Consider the following 25,445-nt stretch of genomic DNA (forward strand, 5'->3'; position numbering starts at 1 on the left):
CTGCTGACGCTCAGGAGAAGCTGGTGATGCTACAGAACAATGACCATCAAAGTAAATCTAATACAGAAGGACTTCAGACAAAGAAAATACACATTGAGGAGTGGTTCAGTCAGAGCCCAGACCTTAACCCAGTACAGATGCTGTGTAATGAACTGAAGAGAAATGTTCACATCAGACATCCTAAGAATATCAGGTCTGATTAGCAGCTACTGGGAGAGCTGGTTTCAGGTTGTTTCTGTCAAAGGAGGTTCAACCAGTTATTAAATCCAAGGGCTCACTTACTTTTTCCACCAGCACTGTGAATGTTTAATGGGTGTGTTCAATAAAGACACAGAAAATTATAATTGTGCCTAATCAGCTTAAGCACATTGTGTTTGTCTCTTGTGACTCAGATGGAGATCAGATCACATTTTGTGATGCAGGAAACATAATATAATATTCTTGCCACTATAATACAATATAATATAATATAATATATCTAGTCTAATACATCATAATTACATCATAATTAACAATACATTACCCTTTATGCATAAACATACTTAACTTTTGTCACTTTAATTACTAATTAAAGTTAATTAACTTAAGGGACAGCAGTATTTAAGTGACAAAAGTTAGGTAGCCAATGTATAAATAATTGTATAAAGTACAATAGGATAGTATAGGACAATAGAATACACAATGATACATAGGAATGATACAGCCTAGAAAATATAGGGTGACACAACATATATAATTGTATTGAGTTAGTTTAGCATTGTATGAAAATAATAACATGGCCATATTTATGTCTGTGTGAATCTTCGCGGGTATTTTTGGATCTGACCTCATTGCCGCGGGGTTATCATGCCGGGTTTGTGTGCTGACCGCCGGTGCCCTCTGGTGGATACACTACGAACTACAGTTGCTGTAAAACTAGGTAATATCAACTGCTTTCGGTTTTCTGCGTCATTGTTTAACATATATTTAAAACATATTAATTAAAAATATTAATCTCTGTATTAGTGAAGTAACAGTACGCGGTTTGATCCAGCCATCCAAGAACAGCGCGGCCTCTTTAAAACCAAAGACAGGGGGTCTTTATTTGGCAGGAAGTTAGCCGCAGCTAACAGGAAGCCGAACAATGAGGGCACTCTGAGGTGCAGGAATTGGCAAAGAGCAGCGAGTGCTAACGTTGGTCTTTCCACTCGGTACAACTTGCCCTGATAAAGGTAATATTGAACAAGTGGGACTTAAACGCCTGTAAACGTTTACTCCGCTGTTCAGCTTCATGTCGTCGGAGTCGGCCGTGTGCTGTCTCTTCATCGTGGGGGGTTCGGCGCCTTTGTATCAGAGCAGACATGGCTCAATGTGCTTGTGTTACTTCACCGCAGACCAGAGTAGAAACAAATGGATCAATATAAATGTAGATTAGAGTACAGTTAGAGTTTATTGTGGTGGACATTCCGCACAGTCTGTGTTGTGTATGTTGTCTGCTGTGGCTCAGGTGACTTGTGTTTGCATCCTGTATGCAGCTCTAATACGCTTACAGAAGCTTTGGAAACGCATCAAGGATTTATTTATTTGTTGTGTTCCACATACACACACCTGTGACCTCACCCGTGATTACCTTTAACCTTGACCAGGTGAAAGTGAAGAGGGGTTACCTAGTGGACCCTACACATAGGAGCAAAGTTGGACTGAATTGAATTATTGTTTTAAATTGTTGGTTAATGTCTCAGGATCATTATCTTTGTTCATTTGATCAGCTGTGCACACGTCAGAATGATGCTAAATGCCCACTCAACCCTACCAGAGAAAACTGATGTGTCACTAAGTTAGACCAGTAACTGGGGCTACAACTAATGATTGTTTTTCATCATCCAGTAGTCTGCTGATTATATGATTTGGTACATGAAATGCAGTGAAAAAGTGTCAAATACATCTTTACAAAATCCAAGGAGATGTCTTAAGATGTCATTTTTTTCCGGCCTTAAGTCCAATACCCTGAGTATTCAGTTCACTGTCATATGTGACAAAGATAAGCAGCAAATCCTGCCATTTGAGAAGCTGGAACCAGAGAATTTATAAAATCTTTCACCTTTTTTCACTTGAAAAAATGACTGTCAACTATTTTCATAATCTATTGTTTTCTTTTATTTTTCTGTTGATAAACTAATCGATTGATGGACTTATCGCGTAAGCTCTGCAGGTTACTAAACAAATGTATACAATTTACAGCAATAGAAATGAGAGAGAGGTTACATTTGTTATGCTGTAATCAACAAATATTTAGTATTTTACTACATAAATAAGTAAAATTATTAGTCACATCTGATGATCCACCTACAGCCATGTTTTAAGACATGTAAAATACTCAGTGTGGAATACTAATTTGTATCTGATATGGTTTTCTTTTTTTTTTTTTTTAATCTGCTGTTAAAGTTGTTGTCGCCTTTCTTCTCTGAAAAGTCCGCCCTCTGTCAGTGTGCACTGGAGGCTTCAAGTGTCCACATCACATTGATATTAGTGGCACATTGAACCAGAGCTGCTATAATTTTATTGATTAGCTGATCGACAGAAAATTGATTGGCATTTTTTCCTCTTTGATAATTGCTTATTGATTGATAATATTAGTCATTTTTTAAGCTGTATGCAGTTTCTAGTTTCTTAAATGAGAAGATTATTTGCTTTAAAAGCAACATTTTTGGATTTTGGACTGCTGGTCAGACGGTCACCTTGGTCTGTGGCAAACTATAATGTATCTCATAATTTTCTTGCATTTTATAGATGACAATTGATCAATTAAGTAAAACCAAAAGGATTGCAAATAATTGTTAGCTGTAGCTTTATATTAGACTATGATTGGCTTCCAAACTTGTTGTGATATCTCAGAATCATGCTCATCTTAAACTAAAACAACCTTTTAGTGTCAAACTCTGAGCATATATCATTCTGTACAGTGACGGGCAAATACCCAGGTGAAGTAACACTGAGAAAAACTTTGTTAAAGCACCTCACGGACTAATGCTTGACTGGTTAGTGCTGCAGCATCATCTTCTTCATCTTCTCATTACAGGAGGAACAAGTAGTCTGCCACCTGTGTATGAGGACAAGTCAGAGGCAGCTATGGTAAGTAAGAGAGTGATTTTAGGATTTGGTAGAGGAGGTGCACACACTGGCAGGAAAAGGCTAAATTCTGCTACATTCATCAGCTTGCTTGTTAAAAAGTAATTTTCATGTCTTTAACAAAAGCAAACTGAAGAATTACGTGTCAAGTGAAGAGGCATAGGCAACAGAATTATCTGTATTTGCCTTTGGTCCAGTTTTCTATGGATGTTTGACACACTGGCCTTCTCCTCATTTCATTGCTCTTTCTCCTCAGTCTTCAACGGTGGATCTCAAGACCAAGGAGGAGAAGGACGCAGAGTTGGACAGAAGAATCGAAGCTCTGAGGAAAAAGAATGAAGCTCTGGTCAAGAGGTACCAGGTACGGAGATCTTAGTTTTAAAATACAAACGCCCACAAAATATGTATAACTCTCCTCCTGGCCTGGTGTGTGTGATGTGGGTGAGGCATGTGTGTTTATGTGGGGTTATCTGGGAGCTGGAGTGAGCCTGGAGAGACGTGAAGCGCTGAATTGGTTGAGAACAGAAACAGCACTGGGTTAAATGTCTTTCTCAGGGGATTCTTGTTGAATGCATTTTTTGTTGCTTTGAGCTCTGTTTTTATTCAGGGTCAAATTTAACTTTGTGATTTCCCCCTTTTTGCAAATTAAAAAGAGTTCCAAAAGAAACCACTAGTGAAAACACAGTAATCAATAATGTTTTAATGCAGACAAAAGCTGCAGGGACTACTAGAATCATACTGGTGGGATTTATGCATCAAAGGGTTAAAATCTTAACAGTACTTTAGAGGAGATTTCAAAATATCGAGATATATATCGTGTATGATGATACAGCCTATTATTTATACACAATATTATTTATAGGTTATATCGCCCTAAATGATTATTTCTTTTTTTGTTTTCTGGTTTGTTAAACAAAGAACATCTTGGACCAGTCGCTGTGATTTGATAATCATGTCAGCCAGCTTACACGCTCATGTTTTTTCCATTTGAGGAACATTGCCAAGATTAAGTTGGAGATGATTATTCATGCTTGTTTCTTCTCATTTAGACTATTGTTAACACTCTTCATACCTGCCTGAACTGTCTCCAAAACAGAAATAACAAGAGACCACACATCGCACCAGTTTTATCCTCCCTGCACTGGTTCCCAGTCACACTCTGTATCCATTTTAAAATACTGGTGCTCACCTTTAGGGCCTTGCAAGGCCAAACACACCAATATATTGCTCACCTCCTCCTCCCTTATACGGCCAATCGGGGGTCTCAGGTCTACTGAACAAAAATTACTGGCCGTCTCTTGCACCTGCTATAAAACCCAGGGTGACTGTGATTTTCAAGCTGTGGCACCCAAACTATGGACTGCTCTATGCTTGCGATCCATAGACTCCTGTCACACCTACTTGAGGCAACTGAAAACATTTTGATTCAGACAGGTTTTTGGTCAGTCTATCTGAATAGCTCCTGCTTTTTATTTCATTGCTTTGTATTTATTGTCCAAACCTTTGTTCTTCTTATGATGTAAAGCACTTTGTGATTTTTTTGTTTGTTTTTTTTTTTTTTTTTAAATCTGTGAAAGGTGCTATATGAATAAATTTAACTTGCTTATCATCCACAGCAACACTCAACATACAAAACCTTCTTAGGATTAATCCGGAGTTTGGATTTAAGAAACAGTTTTAGTCTAATCTCACTTATTCTGTCACTCGATCTCAACAGGAAATCGAAGAAGACAAGAAGAAAGCAGAACAGGAGGGTATTGCTGTGACAACACCTCGGAAGCCCCGCCCCCATGAGCCAGAGACGGACAGGAGGAAGACGGAGAAGGAAAACTTCACCGTCACAGTCGACCTTTCTAAACCAACAGGGGTAAGACATGATGAGTGTCCTGAGCTTTTTAAAGTCATTGCACCCTCTCATAAGGAAGATCAGCAAGTATCAGAGTAGTGTGACACATGTTTCCATCATTTGCTTTTGTTTTGTTGGCTGTAGAAAAGATCATTTCTTCATCTGTTTTATGATGATTCTGCAGACAGAGGACGCAGCTGATGAACTGTGACAGATTCTCATTATTGTGATCAGTTCACCAACCGCACACCTGCTGGTCTAACCATCATGCCGTGCACCGGTCCTCTGCCCACTTGGGTTACATGTGTCAGACGGAGTTTGCATTTGGGATAAGATATATTTTTATTGACAAACGTGCTGATAAAATTCTGCAGGAAAACTCAACATTACGCTGAAGAACAAATAAAGAAAATGAGAAGCACATGTAACATTATATAGAGTATGTCATGGTTGTTTTGAACTCTATTTGAAGGATTAGATGGTTGGATGAGTTCTGCTGAGTTGACTCATAACCCAAAAATGTGAAGTGGTTAGTCTGAAAATGAGGCAGCTTTTCTTGTTTCCTGAAATGTTGACATTTGGGAGATGAGATACTTTGACCTACTTTCATCACTGAGGCCTTTGTGGATTGATTAAATTCTGTCATAGAGGTTACATACATTACATAGATGGAAGGAATATACACACTACCAAAAGACATTATATGGGCGATGAGGATAAAATGCTCTGTCACTGTTTATGTACTATGTGATATTAATACATAATAATCAGTAATTTGCCACATTGCTCCTAATGAGCTAATAGAACAGCATGGAAAAATAACATGAAAAAGAACAATCAAGCTGTCGACATAAAATTACACAACACAGGCTTAAAATACAAACATTTACAATGAGAGGTTATGACTCAGACTTTCATCTGTTCTCTATCTGTGTGTGTGTGTGTGTGTGTGTGTGTGCGTGTGCGTGTGTGTGATCCATCTAGCTCTGCTTCTGCTGTGTACAGATTTGATCAGGCTAACGTATCTTAAAACAGAGCTAAGATGATTGTAGCGTAATGATTTAACAGCAGCTTCTGGTGCAGAGTGAACTTCAGTTGACTTGCTGAAGTTATACAAATGTCCTGGGAAATGAGCTCTGTTTTTCCAGCATTTAATTCAGTTCAGTTTGTTACATCTGTTAACATGTTGTACAAGTTATGCAAACACTCACGTGTACCTGTGGATTACACACATGGTCGTTTTCCCAAGAGTCTCCCTTTTTAAACCCTAAAAGAAAGGTGCAGTGCATTGAAGTAGCCTCACATTCTTAGGAATTATATACAAATTTCAACATTATATATGAAATAGAAAAAAAACAAATCCGCAACAGTATGCATGCAGTTAACAGATAAATTAAAGCTACTGTGTGTAACTTTTTCCTTCTTAGTTGAACTATACCCCAAATATATCTTAATGTGGAGAGGTCTGTGACCCAGACTTCCCATTCATGTTCATGTGAAACAGGGCGAGACACATTTGCTTCTGGTTGCGAATTGACCCGCTTCCTTTGCTTCACACAGAGTTCAATCTGATTTAAACTTTGACTCATGAAATCTCAAAGCTCTACAGTGTCCGTCTGATTTGAGAGACGCTGTTGACTCACCTCTCATCAGGAAACTATAGAATATTGATTGTTTGTATTTTTCTTTGATATTCACACAGTGAAATAGTGTGGAGAGGGACAGTGTTCATGATACAAAGCGTTGGTAAGAACTGGATATCTTTTTTTTTTTTTTAGAGGGCACATCTAAACTATTAGCGCGCAGTGAGCAGCCGGTAGCTGCTAAAGTGAAGGACCTGGTCACTACAGCTAGTCTCTAACTGTGTCTGTCTGCTGTGTGGAGCTGAGCAGGTAGTGTTTGTGTGTGTTGTGTGGTTGATTTGACAGTTGGCAGGGAAGAGGCAGACAGGAAACATGGAGGAGAGATACGGAGTATGACACACACCCTGGCTGTAATCAAACCGCAACTCACTATAAACCTGAGTAAAGCCAAGGGTGCTGCAGATTCAGGGGATGATTCTCTGTTGGTTCATCACTACGAGCCCAACCCCTTTTACACAGTCGCATTGTTATGCCTCAGCCAGGACTGGAAGCTTTATGGTTTCAGGTTGTCTGTCCGTCCCATTCTCGTGAACGTGATATCTCTGTAGCGCCTTGACTTCTTGAAATTTGGCACAAACGTTGACTTGGACTCAAGGATGAACTGATTAGAATTTGGTGGTCAAAGGTCAAAATGACCCCACGTGCTTGTGAATGCAATATATCAGGAACGCCCAGAGGGAGTTTTATTAAGTCTGTACAGACTCTTTAAATAAATGCTAGAGCTCAGTTGAATGATGACTGGCCTCCTGCAGTATGTGCTGATCAGGTCCAGGAGGGGCAGTGTTAGACCTGCGAAGACTACAAGGCAAGGAGGAGCTGAAGGGCAACAGGGTGGCGTCTGCTCCACGTGTGTTCCTGTTTGAATGGATATTGATTCAGGGTCAACAGGTTAAATTTGGTTCATTAGTCTGTTAAACCTTTTCTAAAGCTTGACAATAGACTCCTGATCCCTGTTCTTAAAGAGCTCCCTGTCTCGCTCTCTCCCTCTCTTGTTCATCACCTCCCAGCTCCACTCTCTGAGTTCATCATGTCGTAGTTTTGCATAATCCATAGCCCTGATTATTCCTTTCTACCAGTTCTTCAAGAGACTGAGTGTGTTGGAATTAAAGTACAGGGGTTAAATTCAGGACAGGAAATATTTTTTCTCCCATGGGCCAAACAGGAATCAGTGCAGAGCAGTGAACAGTTGAACCAACCAAATATGTACACACTATTTTAACACAATGGGTTGAAATTACGCAAGGGGACAAGAGAGAAAAATGATGAGAAAAATCCTCTTCTGATCATGCACAGAGAGACGAGATGTAATGTTGAGAGCTGCTGCTCCGCATGCTGACGTGGTTCTAGCACTGTACTTAAGTACTTAAGTATTTGTGTGTGTTTCCTGCAGGAGAAGAGAGTCGTGAATGACTGGAAACCTGGACCTGGAACACCTCGCGGCCGGAAGTCGTCAGAAGAAAGCGACGGCCTCAGAGGGCAGAGCGACGCCCATAGCCCCACCAGGAGGACGGGGTCGACACGAATAGGCCGGGGAGGACAGAGAGGAGGAGGAGGAGGAGGAGGAGGAGGAGGAGGTCGCCAAGAGAGGAGAGAATGGGAGCCGAGGACACCCAGAGATGGAGAACCCGGGGGGGAGTTGGGAGGGCAGGGACGCAGAGGAGGAAGGAGAGGAAGAGGAAGAGGAGGAGAGGGAGGAGGTGGAGGTGGAGGTGGAGGGGGAGGAGGAGGAGGAGGAGGAGGAGGAACAGGAACAGGAACACCAGGTGGCATGGACAGGAAATCTAAAGTAAGTGCAGATGAACTATGACACTCAGCTACTGTCCTGCATTCGAGGCGCAGCTCTATAATTTTCATGTAGATCTTCTGATGCAATCTGTGTTTCTTGAACAATCCTGAAATCCTGTTTTATCAGTGAACCTGCGACGGTGGTGAGTTATCACTAAGGCAGCTCTCAGTTTAGACCATATGCATATGCATACATACATACATGACTCTTCATGTACACTGAGCGTGTGCGAGCTGCTGTAAACAGGAAGCAGATTGTCTTCTCTGCAGTTGATTACTTGCATAAAATACTACGAACAAGGAGCAGTAAATGCGGTTGTAGCATGAAAATGCAGAATTTATGAACAGCTGCTAGAGAAGACAACAAGGTCTGAACACTTGTATTTAGTTGTCCATGTTTTCACCACTGGTAGTCGAGGCTGATGAGACCCAATCAAGGAGCAGCGTGGGTGTCTACTTTATCGTTTTCAAAGGTCTCTGTTTTTGCTCGTTCAGACAACAGCACAACCCCGGAGTTCTCAAACTAAAATGGGGCAAAATGTTTCCAAAAGTGTCTGCAGAGTAGTGTGGACGGGAGGAGTAAATGCAGCAAAAGAGATGCGTTTTAAAACGGAAACGTCGTAGTGTGGATTCAGCATGCAAGTCCTGTATTTGTTAAAATAATTAATGATGATCTGTAACTAACGATGTGGCCCTGTGTTGCTTCCTCAACAGGAATGGGAGGAGAAGAGACGACAGAACATTGAGAAGATGAACGAAGAAATGGAGAGAATAGCGGAGTACGAGAGAGGACAGCGGGTATGGGAGGCACTGTTTTGAAAAGATAATTCCACAGAGTTTTAGCTTATCAGATGGTATTTGGATTTTTCTCTACCCACATAGACTGTGACGATTCCTCCCTCCCATTTCTTTCCTCAGACTTTCATGTTTGTTGATCTGTTCATCTGTTCTCTCACTTTACTGATCAACTTTAAACAGCACCACTTATATTTCCCCTCTTAGTAGTATTGATGTCTGTCCCATTTCAGTCCCCTCTATTGTCCGTCTGCTGTAGAATACAAGTGCAGATTCTTAATGTTGTGAATTGTGTTTACAGTAGAAAGGAGCTCGGTTTTACTTTGGCTTCAACATCTGAATTATAACAAGCTGTGGTCTAAATGAACATGATGAAATGTGACAGAAAACTACATGTCGAATTTCTCTTATTAGCAGGATGGTGACAAGCCGATTCGTAACTTCCTGGATGACCCGAGACGTTCGGGCCCAGCGCCAGACATAGACCGCAAGGAGGGCAGCAGGAGACATGTCCGAAACTGGGGGGGGCTGGACTTTGATAACGTAAAGACAGGAGCTGAACTGGAGAGGGAGTGGACTGTGAGTAATGTCTGTCTTTATGGCTTGTTTTTTTTTTTTTGTTTTTTTTTGCATTTTTGTACTTCCTTGTGTAACATTATTCATTTCTATCATTATAACCCCTCCCCGTCTCTGTAGAGTCGAAGGCCTGGTCCGAAAGGCTCTGTGGACATGACCATGTCCATGACCGGCCGGGAGAGAGCAGAGTACCTGCGCTGGAAGAAGGAGCGTGAGCAGATTGACGAGGAGAGACTGGCACGCCATCGCAACGCCACAGGCCAGTGGAGACGAGAGTGGGACGCACAGAAGACTGAGAACATGTGAGAAGGGGAGGGGTTTTTTTAAAATGTATTTACTTGTTTATTTTTGACTAGATTTCTGTAATACTGCCTTAGGAAGGAAGAGGAAGAGCACCAAGCTTGAAAGGTGTTGCAATAGAGGCTGATCTGACCTTTTCTTCATGTAGCCGAGTGCCTGTATTTGAGCACATACAGAGAATTTCAAGGTCTCTGACTCTTTTGCATTTGACAGCTCCCTTCTTTTTTTTCTGAGCACTAGATTCCTTACATGAAAATAAACAGCGAAATAAAACCTCATGTGACTCAAAGGTTACAAAACTAAAAAGTGGACCGAGGGTCAGTTCTTGAGATTTTTGATCAGAACTACATGTATTGCTCGCGCGTTGTCCATGACCATGGACATATGGGGATAACTGTGCACATTGTCAGAAAGTCTTTCCTGATTGACACTCATAGAGATGCACTTGGTTCTTCACATGAAAAATAGCAGAAGTAGTTGTGTGACGTTAAAACGCTGAACTCGGGGAGAGCGGGATAGGTCCTCATCCTCGTCACAGAGGACAGAGGACAGAGGAGGTGAGGGGGATAGAAAGTGTTTGAGTGCTTGTCAGTTGGGATAAAGATGAAGACAGAGTGCCGTGAGGAGAAGGACACTATGATATATTGTGTGTGTGTGTGTGTGTGTGTGTGTGTGTGTGTGTGTAACCCTGCGGCTGTTTTCACAGGTTCAAGGAGGACCCATATGTGGCTTCAGAGGGCATCACGTCCGAGCAGGGCAGCAGGAGAGGCAAGTCTTTGCGCACACACACACACACACACACACACACACACACACACACCACTAACGTGCTGTTGCTGTGGTGACAAAACAGCTGGCAGGACTAAGGCAGCAGCAGACCCTCAATCCACGTCCATCCCATGTCTCCTGTCTGACCTGATGTCACTCCAACATGTCGTCGCACACCCACACACACACACACACATCATACACACCGAACACACATCTCAGGACACAACACCATCTCCCTCCTTCAGCTAATTAAAGCTGTTATGTAAATGAAAGTTGATTAAGCTTGTTATGTAAATACTCGCTGTATTTCCCTGGAGTCCAAATCAACCTCTGAAGACGAGGTCGTGCTGATCTGAGAGAAGCTTCACAAGGACACAGTGTTTCTTTATATGTGCTGACTGACTCTGTCCTCCAGTGAAGTAAAGGTAAAAACATCAGCCCCGACCAACTTAAACTGACCAAAACATCTGTACAACATATTTAAAACAGATGTTCACTAACAACCACTTGAATAAAGGAGGTTTATAAATAACTATTTTTCACTTTTAATTGTTATATTGATTATTTTTCTGATTAATCAGTTAGTCTATTAGATATCAAAAATGATAGCTGCCCATGACAAGAGCAAAGGCAAATTAGTTTTTTGAATTAATTAATCTTATTTTGGCCTGCAGCAAAAAAGTCACCAAATAATTCATTTTTATGTAATTTTTTATTTTCGGGTGAACGCAATATCTCAGTGACGCCTTTGATTTCTTCAAATTTGGGACAGACGTTCACTTGAACTCAAGGATGAACTGATTAGATTTTGGTGGTCGAAGGTCAAGGTCACCTCTCAACTCATTTTTGGCCACGAATTCATAAGATACTTCTGACACAATTTAACGAAAATGTCTAATTGGATAAAATTAAGATGCGAGGACGTTTAATATCCAGTCAAAGGTCAACTTCACTGTGACTTCATAATGTTCTGCAAAAACACTTTTCTTAATTCAACACTGTAACTCAGGAACAACCTCATTTCCAGCAACATGACTGGTTTGCGAAGGCATACAACTGCAAGGCAGTTAATTGTAGTTACTTTGTAATAGACAGTTACAACCCTGACGAGCTTTATGACATAATTCAACTCATGCATGTTGGTAATTTCAGTCAGTCATCCAAATAATTTACTGTGGGACCTGTAATCCCTGTCCCACAGCAAAACAAGCCAAACTCAGTCTGAGTGGCTCTGCATCTTTAATGCTGCTCCTCTTTTCTACTGGATGGTTGGTGCTTGAAGTGCAAATGTATGCAGTGAATATTTTCATGAAACACCAGATGGTATAAAATGTTGTTCCATGCTAAAACATAAAGAGCTAAACAATCATAAAACAACTGCATCACAGTCTGGACCTCAGGAACATGTATTATCTTGAAGGGCAGCTTCATCATTTTCATATACAATACACATTATCTCTTTAAAGTGTGTGCATTTAATGTGAGTGTTGTTTAAACTGTAGTTTTATTAAGTGCAGCATGAAAGTGAACAGTGACAGTTCTGTGTAGAAAGTTTAATAATTAGAATAATGATTATGATTTCGACATTCTCTGTTAAAGGAAAACAAGTATGTGTGAGTTGTAGGAGGGAAAATTGTGAGTTGTACAAGTGGTGAGACAGATTACCCCTCATCTCAGTGTCTCGCATGCATTGTGCTCTCCAGTGATAATGAGTTTTTGCTCAGTAACAAATGATGTTTACATGGTTATGATGTCTTTGCTTTCTTTCATGGACAAGGTGTGTGTGTGTGTGTGTCTGTGTGTTTGTGTGTGTGTCCTCTCTGCAGCCCGGGGGCGTAACTCTCGTGCAGAGCCTCGGGGCAGGGCCTCAGGTTAGACCACAGCATGGGACTGAGATTACTTTGTGTGTGTTTTTGTTCCATTTGTGTGTCTGTCTGAAGCACAACAGCTGCAACCAAACCCAAACTCTCCCCTAACTCACAAACCTGACTCCCCCCCCCCCCAGTTTGCACCTGTGTATCCAAATATCTGCAACTGAAACACCAACATGAATAAGAAAATAACATCTTAAAGATTTCATTTTTTAAATCAAGCAATTACATTAGCACATTGCATATGACATGGTCTCTATTAATTTGCATCAGAGTGGTCTACTAAACACAGTTGTACCTGATGTTTATATTATTCCCATTTTGTGTTTGTTTTCTAATAAGGCGACATAATAATCTTTAAAGCTCTTGCACAATCTTAAACGTTGCTTTACAAAACCTGCAAATATCTCTGTTCATTAAGCCACAAAGACCATATGTAGATTTTTTTTGTATGACTAAAATCAGTCAGCGAGCACTGCAGGTGAACAGACTGTGAAAAGGGAGATTTAACCTGAGCCACAGTCCATGTCAGGGCTTTGCTTTGGAACTGGGTGAACATCTGTAAGGATTTGTGAATCTTTCCTTGAGGCTGGCAACACTTCAGACGCTTCTGACTGCACACACACCCACCTCAGGATGATGAACAGTGTTTTTAAATAGTTCTTAGTGTTTGTATGGCCTTCTCCTCAGATCACATGTGCAGTGTACCAGATCTTCCAGGCTGAGCTGTCCTGTGAGAAGGTTCAAACAAAAGCTGAGAATGAATTCGAACTGCTGTTCAGTCCTGGTTTCCTCCATCTCTGTGTGTGTCTAGATCTGGAGTGTATATTAGAGGTTATGGCATCACACCTGCCCCACATTTAAGCCTGCATTTGCTTTGGCTGTATTTGTGTGTGTCTAGTGTGTGTGTGTGTGTGTGTGTGTGTGTGTGTGTGTGTCTTTTTTCTTTACCATTTCTAATTTCTGGAATGACTTGAGTGTCCTCTTCACAGCCCCGGGCTGCTCTGTTCAATCTCCTCATCTTCATCCTCTCAGTTTTTTCTTTTCTCCGCACTGATCCCTTCATCTCTTTTGTGCTTGTAGCTTTCTCTTTCTGACCTTTTTTTTTTATCACGTCCTTCCCTTCCAGCTCTTATCCACCTCCCTCGCTGCATCCTCTCCCCTGTCGGAGCTTTTGGTCTCTGACCTTCTCTCTCTTCATTCCTCCATCTTCTGTTCTTGTTTCATCCACATCTTTTCATAATTTTGACTGTTTTCTCATTCCTTCACACCTCTATGATTTTTGCTCTGCTTCTCTTCCTTCTATAATTTTTCCCTATAATTGGCTCAATTCTACTTCTTTCTCTTTTACAGCTTTTTATTTTAGGTTACCTCTCGATCATTTCCTTTTTAGATGCGTTTCTGTTAACCTGCTTCATGCTCAATTTGAAATTGCAAACTTAAAATGAGTAACGGAGACACATGAAAAAATGTATGCGCTCGCATGATGTGGACTATTCAACAAAGTAATATTTTGCAAAAGTGAAATGGAAACATTTTTTTTTCCGCATTCAAACCATGGCGCCTGCCGTATCAGGCCCCAGGGAGCCAGTTACAACCGAGGGACAGACTGATGGAAATTCATCGTCACATTATCACAAGTAGAGAAAACGCAGCTCAATTTGCAGAATATCCCTCAATAGAAACAAAGACCATCTGCAACTGTGTTTTGTCAACTTTCCTAAAAAAAAATAAAAATGTTTCTGCAAAAACATCTGCGAGGGAAACTCGGCTACTCTGACATCCATTCCACTCTAGCGTCTCTTCTTCCAGCATTATCCTCATTATTCCTCTCTCCTTCCATCCCCTGTCTCTTTTTTTCTTCATGATGAAATAAGAGAGGTTACGTGGTCTTTCCTGTTGTAATACACAGATTGTGACTAAAATAAACTTACGCATATTTTTGCTTAAATATTTATTATATCACTTATACACTCAGTGTATTGGATACACCAGGCTAAAACTAAACCAGTCTAATGCAACAGGCCTGTAATAAACCCTGCCTTCATCAAGTTTATAACCTTCATTTTAATTTGTTTTTTTTGTTTTTTGTTTTTTTAAAGAAAGGTGTTGATTCAACTGTACAGTCATATTGGAAGAAGCAGTGTGTGGTGCTGTTGAGCTGTATTACATACAGAGAGGTGTTTCTGTTTCTAGCCCATATTCACTGATATAAATGGGGTGGTCAAAATAATAGAAACACCTGTCAGTATAACTGCTGCCCTCCACTTGAAGACATTATTGTAATAAAATATGCGTTTTCTGTATGTTACACACAGTATTATGGAGGCCAATCTTCCTCTTCCACTTTCACATGCAACAAAGAAACACGAGGCATCAAAATCTGTAAGACTGTCTCTTTCCCTCCCACCCGCGGCCATCAGTCACCCACAGAGTAGCAGACTGACGTCTGACCTTGTCTCAGAGTTCAGATGGACTCTGCAGCAGTTTGTCACTGCAGGACTGCTGCTGTCACACAAGTCTTGACTCTGTTGTTACGTAAGGTATTGACTTTCAGACTGCAGCAGCAGGAAGGGGAGAAACAGACCAAGCAACGGATAAACTGATTTTGTTTCCACTAAACACCCTTTTAAATTTCTTTAAAATAGTTATTCAGTCCAGAATTAACTCACAACGTGGTTAATATGACATACATTTATTGTACATTAACATATATACATATATAATATATATATACTGTATATATAAAGATTTTTATCCCCCAAAAAAGAGGAAAGCTCTTCATGGTTCTTAAGGCTCACAAATGTGAACCTTTTTCTTAAAAATTGCGATTATGTGTTGATTGTATTGTTTCATAATATTGACGCAGTGTATGCCCCATCTGGATCATGAATTTTGATTCATGCCTTTTTAAAAAAAAAAACGACTTTTACGCATCATTTGCTGTGAGGTAAATGTCCTGGGTCATTTTGAGCAGCAGCTGTGACAATGATAAACACACGTCCATCACCTCCTCTGTCGTCCTTCTGTCCCTCTCCTCATTCACCCTGCCTTTAGATCAAGTATTACAAAACAACTTTACACTCACCATTAACATCTCTTCCAGATGACACTAAGCGGCCGCCAAAAGTTCCGACGTTTGGTGACTTCCTGTCCCAGGGAAGGAGCCAGGGGCCCCGAGGGGACCGAGGCAGAGGGAAGGGCCGAGGACAGAAACAGAGCTACAGGTAAATGTGACTTCGGCATCACAGTTCTGTCCTCGACCTGTCAGAGGATGCTGAAGGTGTTTTTGTGGTTATCACCTTTTAAAGATGGCCGCCCAACCTTACAGGAAAAGTACAGTCGTGGTGTTAATAATGCGACTAATCATTCTTTTCAAGATTATAGATCAGTTATGGATTTGGCATTATTCTTCTATAAAAACAAATCATCATGTCATTCACACGGTACAGGTTGAAGTTGTCCTCGTTCAGGTGATGGATTGGTTTAACGGCGCTTTAACAAAATCAGTGGGGTTTATTTTATATTGTTATGAAAACATAATGTCATGTTTCATATCCGGATGCCTTTGACAGCATGCATGACAACCGCTGGGAAGGAGAGAAAGAAGAGGAGGAGAAGGAAAAGGAGGACAAGACAAAGACGGAGGAGAAGACAAAAAAGAAGGATACAGAGGAAGAAAAACCCAAACCTCCCACAGCACAGAAGGTAGAGGAGCTTCATCTAGATTAATAATGCAACAAAAGTACCTCAGCATTAATGTAGAAAAGATGGAGGCAGCCGGAGACTAAACTGGACGTGTTCATGTTGGATGTGTTTTCTTTACTGTCTCTGTCTGGCTGCAAAACCTGAGAAAAGACAAAAGTTACTAAATACACACACAGTGCTTACTCAAAGAAACAACCAAGCAACATTTCAGAACAGTAGCTTTAAGACACAAATACAACAGCTATGATCAACATTTTACAACACAATAGGAGAATCAGTGGAGTTGTCTTTCAGCTCATTGTTTTGGTCTTCCTGCCCTGTGTCTTTACTGTTTTTTTTAGAGCAACAAACGGTGGACAGGCAACATTGGCGACTAGCTGGTGAACATATAGTGGAGCAGTCAGCTGCTACAGAGTTAGATATTTTCCTCAGGAATAGGTGGAGACCAAACCTAAAGGAGAGTGAATATTGCCTCTGCTGTTTGGTTCCTCTTATCAACTGCTTGTTTCTACTTCACGCAAACAAAATCAGATATCACAGTTTTAAGTTTGCAAACTCTTTGCAGTTGCTTTCCCAGTAATCCCCTCTTTCCATCTTTTCTCAGGTGGAGGAGAAGAATGGAGACGGAGAGGAAGACGACGACGAATGGGAGGATGCCAGTGATGGAGAAGACGTCGAGGAAGCGGTGGAGGAAGGGAGCAACTCAGAACACGACTCCAGGGGCGACGAGAAGAAAGACACTGGGAAAGAGAAACCAGCCAAGAGCAAAGACAACTCCCCTACGTCTCCCAAACCTCGTTCTCGATCGACATCGACAGGAAGCCCCAAAGAGCAGCGGACTCCCAGGCCGAAGGTCCACATCCCTCCCCCAGCAACCGCTCAGGAGTCACCAGAGGGAGGCAAGCCCATCAGCCCCTTCTCCCCACTGGATGGCCACCAGCCTGTGTCAGATTGGGGGGAGGAGATGGAGATGCTGTCGCCCCGGAGCAGCATGGGGGGCGAGAGCCCCCTGAAACCTCCGAGTGCTGAGGCCAGCCCCCCCCAGAAGAAGGCCCAGGAGGAGGAGGAGAAGCAGCAGCAGCAGCAGCAGCAGGAGGAGGAGACAGAGAGCAAAGCTGCCAGCTCCAACGAACCTGCTGAGCCACAGAAAAAGGAGGATACAGGTAAGATACCTAACTCACACCTGAGCCATAATATGAAGTTATTACAGTAATATTGTGAGACTGCTGTGTATTGTGTGTACCATTGTGTGTGTGGTTTGGAAGTTGGTGTGAGAAGTAAAATACTGTTTGAAATGTAGCTCTCCTCTTGTGTCCCTTCGATTTTTGTCATGTCTCATGTCTGCTCGACTCTCCCTGTGTCTTATCTCCTCTTTCTCTTTTTCCTGTCCTCCAGAAGAGGCTAAACCCCAGCAGCCTCCGATAGTGTCAGCACCAGAGCCCGTGGCAATACAAGAGCCCGTGGCAACACCGGAGCCCGTGGCGGCACCGGAGCCCGTGTCAGCACCGGAGCCCGGGGCAACACCGGAGCCCGTGGCAGCACCGGAGCCCGTGGCAATACAAGAGCCCGTGGCAACACCAGAGCCTGTGGCAACACCGGAGCCCGTGTCGGCACCGGAGCCCGTGTCGGCACCGGAGCCCGTGGCGGCACCGGAGCCCGTGGCGGCACCGGAGCCCGTGTCAGCACCGGAGCCCGTGTCAGCACCAGAGCCCGTCCCCACAGACTCCCCCGCTGCACTACCATCTGATGACACCCTCTCTGATATTTCTGTCCCAGCCCCCTCTGAGGTCACTGAGGCTGCTGTGACGATGGACGAGGACACACCTGCTGCTCCATCACAAGGTAATAGAAAAACCTCAAAAAAACAACCAAAACAAGAACGAGACTAGGGCCGATTTAACAGCGTGACACTGTGAAAGGTGTTGCTTGTCGTGATGAACCTACAGAGAAGTATCAGCTGAATGAGCTGCTCCCCTCGGCTTCACGGAGCTTTATAGTCAGTCGCAGCTCATTATTTATCTGTTTTGGTTCAGTCTCACTGCTTGTTGTGTCGTTTTTGGCCACACCAGGCTGATCAGGCCACACCTGCTCAGCATCAAACAGCAGACAGACAGTTAGAGAGCAGCTGGTGAACACGTTGGAACATTTAACAGCTAAAGAGCCAGATATTCCCCTCAGGAGTTGGTCTAGACCAAACACAGAGCTAAAAGAGAGTTGATATTGAAGACAGTTTTGCAGGTATGTGGTCATAAACCAGAGTATTGGACAATTAAAATTTTAACCTGATGGTGGCACCAGTTGAAAAATGAAGGGATCAATAAAGTTATTAGAGCTCATCCTGTGGGGGGACATGAATGTGTTGTCCAAATTTCACACCAATGACAAAGTAGTTGAGATATTTCAGTAAAAGCCAAAACTGTAATCCTCATGATGGTGCAAGAGGGAAAAGTCAGAGGATCATGAAACTCAGTAGGATTCTTCCTCTGAGCACCATGAATGTCTGCATAAAATGTCATGGCAATCCATCCAGTAGTTGTTGAGATCTTTCAGTCTGGGCCAAAGCGGTGGATTAACAGACCATCATGACCATCCCTGGAAATTAAACGGAATCAATTTATGAACATACACATTTATTTAATTTTGAATAGTCAAGTGTTTTTGGACAATAAAAATTATTGAAGAGATCAGTTGAGTTAGATCACTGTTATTTATCTCTCTGGCAGCAGAAACACTGGACACTGATCCCTCTCCCGCCGTCCTGGAGGCTGATCAGAGCTTCTCTGAACCAGCAGGAGGGAAAGATGACGACACAGCAGGAGATAAAGATGGCGACACGGCGCCAGCTGAGACCAACGCTGCCCTGACAGCAGAACCAGTGGAGTCCTCAGAGCAGACGTCCTCAGGTGCGGTTCTTATCAGTAACTTTGAGACAGTGACGTACTGTAAGAAATCCCCTGCAGCTTTTTAACGTTCTCTCACGCTTCACTTTGCTTTTTCTTTTTTGTTCTTTTTTTTTTTTTTTTTTTTGGTGAATGTGTTGGTTTGATATCCTCATCTTTGTTCTCCATGGTGCGGCTCTCTCACTCGCTCTGCTCTTTTTGTTCATTCCACATATAAATAAATAACGGTGGGAGCTGTTTGGTGGCATGACAAACCCAAAGATATATTTATACCCTCACACACACACAAGCACAGCATTTTGCCTGGTTTTTGGATCTGACACGAGCCTGTCATGTCGTCACTGCCTCCTCCAACCAATCAGGACCCCATCTCCTGTGTGACACTCCTCCTGACTGTCTTCCTCCTCCTCCTCTTCCTCCTGTGACGGACTGAAAGTACTAACTCCACCTATTGTAATGTGTTGTGTATACTGCCCCTGTTCCTCCTCCTCCCGTTTTCATCTTCCTCTACATGTAAAACCTCTTCCCTTTTGTTCCCTTCCTCTTGTGGCTGTGATGAAAATGCTTGCCGCTTTGCATGGGATGCTGCCTGCATTACCAAACCTCGATGTGTACAGCCTCTCGTTCTCTCTCCTTCACTTCTCCTGGTGTTAATGCAAGTTTGTTAATTACATAATGAGTTTGTCTCTGCTGAGGAGAGGGAAAAAGAGGAATCAAAGTGAAATGTGACCTTTTGCTGTGTGTATCTTGTTTTCTGTACATTCATGGCATCTTGGGAGCCAGGTGTTTCCTGTTAAACTGAAATTACTACAATGTGTTTTTAATATAGGTCAGAGCTACTTTGCTGCATCATTGTCTATCAAAGGTTTTACACACATAGATGCTACTGATTAATATGTATAATAATATGCTCCAGTATCCAGGCCATCGATAGCCATAATGCCCTTTATTGATTTGCTGCACATCAATATGCTAGTTGGCAAAATTCACAGTTGAATGTGCTGAAAAAAATCTGGATTTTAGACGGTACACAGATTGAGAGAGTGAAGCCTCAGCCAACATGGATGACATCAAGTATCTGAGCAGAGCCAAATGAGGACTTGATTGAACAGAGGCTCTTCTCTCTGCTCTGTAGATGTTTTGCTATTAGCCACGCCAGCTGTATGGCTTTATAGGAGAACACTCGCTGTCAGTCGGTTCACCATGTTGGTCCAGGCTTAAATATCTCAACAATTATTTAATGGATTGACATGAAATTTTGTTCAGACATTCATGACCCCCAGAGGTTGAACACTGCTGGTTTGATGATCCTCTGACTTTTCTGACATTTGTAATTCAGTGTAAATTTTCATGACAACTATTAGAAAGATTGCCATGAAATTTGCTACAGATATTCAAAGTCCCAAGACAGTTAATTCTACTATACTAGTATATTAGGATACTTCTGTGCCAGCAAATTAAAGGTTTGACTTTTACAGTGAAATATATCAACATCTACTTGCTGGATTTTGTTCAGACATTCCCAGACCATGTGTTCTGAAAACTTTGTTGACGCCCCTGAATCTCCCTCTGCCACCATCATCATGTTGGCAATGTTAGCATGTTAATTAGCAAATGTTAGCATGGTTAACATGGTAAATCTGATAAATATTAACATGCTAGCATAGTCATTGTTAGTATGTTAATGTGAGCACATAGCTCCAAGCACCACTGTGCCTAAATACAGACTCACTGAGCTGCCAGCATGGCTGGAGACTCCTGGGTCTGATTCCTAAATGATCTGCACATAAATGATATTTTACTGCCCCTGTTTGGGGCAAAAACTCATACGTTAAATATGAAGAAAATCTAGAGAAGATTTTGACATTGGGCTATGATGTGGCAGTCTGTGGCAGTGTGATCTGACAGTTCCTTTTTGCCATGAATGCAACCTTCTGTCTGCGTCCTGTTCAGCTTCTGATTGGCAGGTTCATGACCTTCCAGGGAGAACTTGACCTCACCTGGTTTCTCTGCATGGCTTCACTGATCGTGTTAATGGCTATGTTTGCTTAAAGTGTGTCTGTCATTGTTTTACCTGTATGTTTGAACATGACTGTTTCATCTCCCCTGATGAAATACATAATGGACTGTGTTGTTTGTCAAGTTGTTCTTCATTTAGTGCAAACCCATAAAAAGCCATTATTGTTTCTGAGGTTGATGCAGCAGCAGATTCAAACAAAAACAAGCACTTCTTATAATAATGCCACATGATATTGCCACTTGGTGAGTACTTGGATCCAAAGCATCTCATGGTACCATGAATCAATAGTGTGCATATTCAGCAAGGGAGCCATCAGTGGGAATAGAAATCACTCACCCTGGTTAGAATCAGTGCTCTCCCCTCATCACTGAGATACATCACCACCTAATCGCCCTGTCGGTCTGTTTTTTTCTGCACACATTGGTTTCATAGTGAACTAAGTGGAAAAACCACAGACTAGAGGAAGTCCCGTCATTAGCTGCTCTCCTCAGATACACTTAGCTTGTGGTGTTATTACTTTGGCTAATAGCTAAGTTTTAAAAAGCAAATATTTCTAAATCAACTTGTTCCCAGACTTTCCATTTCCATTGTGCAAAATCCAAGTCTGTAAGAATCCAAAAACCAAAAGAGGACTAAATTAGTTTCCTCGCACTTTAAAGGTCCCATATAGTATAAAAGTAGATGTCCATGTGTTGTTTGATTATAAAGCAGGTTTAGGTTCTATATTAATACTGTCAAAGAATCAGAGCGCTCAGTCCACAGAGAATCATTCAGAAGAGAGCCTCCTCTCTTCTGATTGGCCCACTGACCTGTTGTTACAATGAGAGAGGAGATGTAAAAAGAAAAAGAAAGTAGAAAAAAAGTTGGTATGTTGTTGTTTTGTTTTTGCAAGTAGAGCTGAAACAGGACAAAACAGACATTTGAAGACGTCGCATTGGAAGATGGGCCAAAAATAATCATCAGATTTCTTGATAATAAAAAGAATAATTAGTTGCTGATCTATGTGGCTCTTACTCCAACAAACTGTGTCCAGCCGAGGCAGCTGGTTCCTGTACATTTACTGTACATGTAGTCAATCTGTTTACTCACTCTCTCTATCAAAGACTTGTGGCTGAAACATGTTGATAATCTTTAAATTTTTGATTGTTGATGTTTAATATAATATGAAAGGTGAGATGGACACACACATCCATTATAACTGTAAGGAAAGATTACTGTTGGCTCCTTTCTGTTCTTCGGTGTAAAAAGACACACTGATTGCATTTACACTTGTCCTGATGACTCATTTGTGATAAACAGCAGAAGTCAGATGAGCTCATGTGGGCATTGTGTGTGTTCGTGTGCATGGACACAAACGCACAGTTCTGCTGATGAAAGTGCATAGCAGTGTTACTGTGTGTGTTGGTGTCAGGGTGGAGATCAGGAAACCAGGGAAATTAGAGGCACAATTAAGTTTTTAAAAGGCTTTTCAGAGGAAATGAGCTGCAGCCTGCTGGACAGATGACAGTGCAGATAGAACAGATACCGTTTGAAGTCTGATTGAATTAAATCTTGTGATGTTTCTGAGGCTCCACAGTGGATGGAGATGGATGACGTAATCAAGTACCAGCAAACACCCCTATTAAAAAAAAAAACCACTATATCTGTTCCAATGATCTTTGAGTCAGTGCTGTACAAACTCAGAGGACATGAGCATAGAGAAATGGTAGATGTGCAGTATGTATCAAAGAAAAACTGATGATCCTCCACTAACTTTCAGCCGATTTTACAGTTTCTCTTTCACTTGAGTCGATCTTAGAAGATCAACTGTTTTAAAAGTACCCAGCATTTTTCACTTTGAGTAGTTTTCTACATACAGGTGACAAATTTAGGGTTGCAACAAATTATTATGTTCGTTATTGATCAATCCAGGAATAACTGTTTTTATGAATTAATCTTTTAGACATTTAAAGCTTTGATATTTTGGGAAATTGCGCCTATTCACTTTCTGGTGTTAGCACTAGATGAGACCAACCTCATGTCTGTATGGTGAATATGAAGCTAATGTTGACAACCAGCTAACCTAGCTTAGCACAAAGACTGGAGGTAGAAACGGCCGGCCTGGGTCTGTCCACCTACCTGCTCATGTAAAGCTTAATAATTAAGACCTTATGACAAGTTTGTTGAAAGCTCCGTATTTTCCTCTTCTCCTGTGTTTAAGTTGAAGTGTTGATCCATAAGAAGATATATTTGTAGTTTTAAGAACCAAAAACCATCTCAGTGTAGTTTCACATCTCTTCTCTCAGGCTTCTCTCTGGAGCTCTAGTTACAACAGGTCAGTCGGCCAATCAGAAGAAAGGAGGCTTTTTAAGGCTCAGTGTCTGAATACAGGCTGTGTGCATTTCTCTGTGGACTGAGGCTTTGATACTTTCACAGTGTTATTATAGAACCTAGACCTGATCTATAATCAGAAAAGACATAGAAATCTTTATACAATATGGGACCTTTTTAAGTGGTAAAAACAACTGAAGCGTAAAAAACGATAAATCACTATTTTACAGAGCAGTATGTGCCAGGCTGTTTCTTAGTGTTTGCACAGATTGAACCATAAGATATCAGGTGCTGGTAGGTGGAGTGATACCTTTATACAGAGCCAGGCTAGCTGTTTACTCCCTGTCGCCAGTCTTTGTGCGAACTTTTCCTTTATGTCAAGAATTGCCGAAAAATGCCCCTAGATCCCCGAAGGTGGCGTGTTCTTTTGTCTGACCAACTGTTCAAATCCCACAAATTTCAGGATTTGACATATAACTGAGAAAAGCAGCAAATCCTCACATTTGAGAAACGAGAAGCAACAAATATTTGCCATTTTTTTTGCACGATGGGTGACTTAAACAATTCACGATCTGGTATGAAAACTGCCGTCAGTTTATTGATTATGTGATTCATCTTTTCAAATTCTTTTGATTTTACATCAAAACCTGTTTTCGCACATACATCTTCTTACTGTATATTTACATCATTTACGTCATCTCACCAAGAAACATGTTTTCTTTTGTTGCAACACTGCGGTTCTGCCCCAGTGACTGAAACGTATTCATGATGATAGGATTTTTGCTTGACGTGTTATTGATCTTGTAAATACTTTTCATTAGTTCTTCCTCCTTTTTAGACAAGAACATGTTGTGTTGAGGATGTAGGATCATGAAAATGCGAGTTTGTGACATAAAGATCAGGACATGTTAATACACGGTTGGTATGTGAACGGTTTCTGCAGCTGTGTGATTCAGTATTCATGTGATTATCTCAGAGTGGCTGAATGAGCAGAGTGATGGCAGTAATGCTGTCACAGGAAAGATTCTCCCCTGGGGCTGTTTGCTGTAAAAATGTGCACACTTATGGTACTGTGATCTGCTTTCGATAAAAGCATGAAGCTCAGTGACACAGTAACACACACACACACACACACGTTCCTGTTGTGACCCCCCCAGCACCACCACTTCCTCCCTGTGTTTGTATCAACAGGCTGAAGCTGCTGTGAACAAACAGACTCACTTCTGAGGAGGATGGAGGGATGAAAGGAAGAGGAGACGTCTGAGGAGCATCACACTACTCATCACTGGAGTGGCCATCACACATCTAAATCAAAAAAGAAAAAATAATGACTTAAACTGTCATGAGGAGGAGGAGGGGGAGGAGGAGGGACTGTGCACCGCCGCCGTGGTCAGGCATCTTTTCAGCGCTCTGTCTCTGAGCTGTTTTAATTCTTTTGGATCAATGGGTCCGATCACCTCTGAGCAGTCGCTATCTGTTGTCTCACTCTGTTAGATATGAAGACATCAGGAGTAAAATGTCCACCAGTCACTGGTTTTCAACACTGAAAAGCTTCATGTTTTGTTCTGGCAGTGGGGTCTCGAGGTTTTCTGTGCCGTGAAGATTTGTCCAGAAGACCACTTGTGTAGACATGTTGTCACGGGAGGATTTGAGACCTAGGTGACATGTACTCAGAGCCTCGCTGAAGCAGCGAGCTCAGTTTCCCCTCTGAGATTTTGTGTTTATGAATTGACCCCATCGAGTCTGGCAGCTGGAGTCAGTTGACCCATCGCTGAGCTATGAGGAGTGTTAGATAGGTGATAAGTCTCATCA

At 41.8% G+C, this 25,445-nt stretch overlaps 1 protein-coding gene across 1 annotated transcript; it reads left to right on the forward strand.

Moving 5' to 3' along the window:
- Nucleotides 1-1,148: 1,148 nt before the first annotated feature.
- Nucleotides 1,149-24,948, forward strand: ccdc9 (coiled-coil domain containing 9). Its single transcript, XM_022738403.1, has 15 exons — nt 1,149-1,211; nt 3,059-3,111; nt 3,365-3,469; nt 4,826-4,975; nt 7,988-8,383; nt 9,097-9,180; nt 9,592-9,756; nt 9,874-10,055; nt 10,760-10,821; nt 15,802-15,922; nt 16,271-16,403; nt 17,008-17,566; nt 17,799-18,245; nt 19,127-19,306; nt 24,825-24,948. Exons 2-15 carry the CDS (start codon nt 3,109-3,111, stop codon nt 24,827-24,829), a joined length of 2,592 nt encoding a protein of 863 aa, XP_022594124.1. The 5' UTR covers nt 1,149-1,211; nt 3,059-3,108; the 3' UTR covers nt 24,830-24,948.
- Nucleotides 24,949-25,445: the final 497 nt, after the last annotated feature.

This window comes from Seriola dumerili, unplaced genomic scaffold (genome assembly GCF_002260705.1).
Source record: "Seriola dumerili isolate Sdu_G_001 unplaced genomic scaffold, Sdu_1.0 BDQW01000036.1, whole genome shotgun sequence".
Taxonomy (NCBI): domain Eukaryota; kingdom Metazoa; phylum Chordata; class Actinopteri; order Carangiformes; family Carangidae; genus Seriola; species Seriola dumerili.

Coding starts and splice junctions, on each gene's coding strand:
- ccdc9 (XM_022738403.1), top strand. Junction 10,056..10,759: donor GCACAGAAGACTGAGAACAT/GTGAGAAGGGGA, acceptor CTGTTTTCACAG/GTTCAAGGAGGACCCATATG. Junction 16,404..17,007: donor AACCTCCCACAGCACAGAAG/GTAGAGGAGCTT, acceptor ATCTTTTCTCAG/GTGGAGGAGAAGAATGGAGA.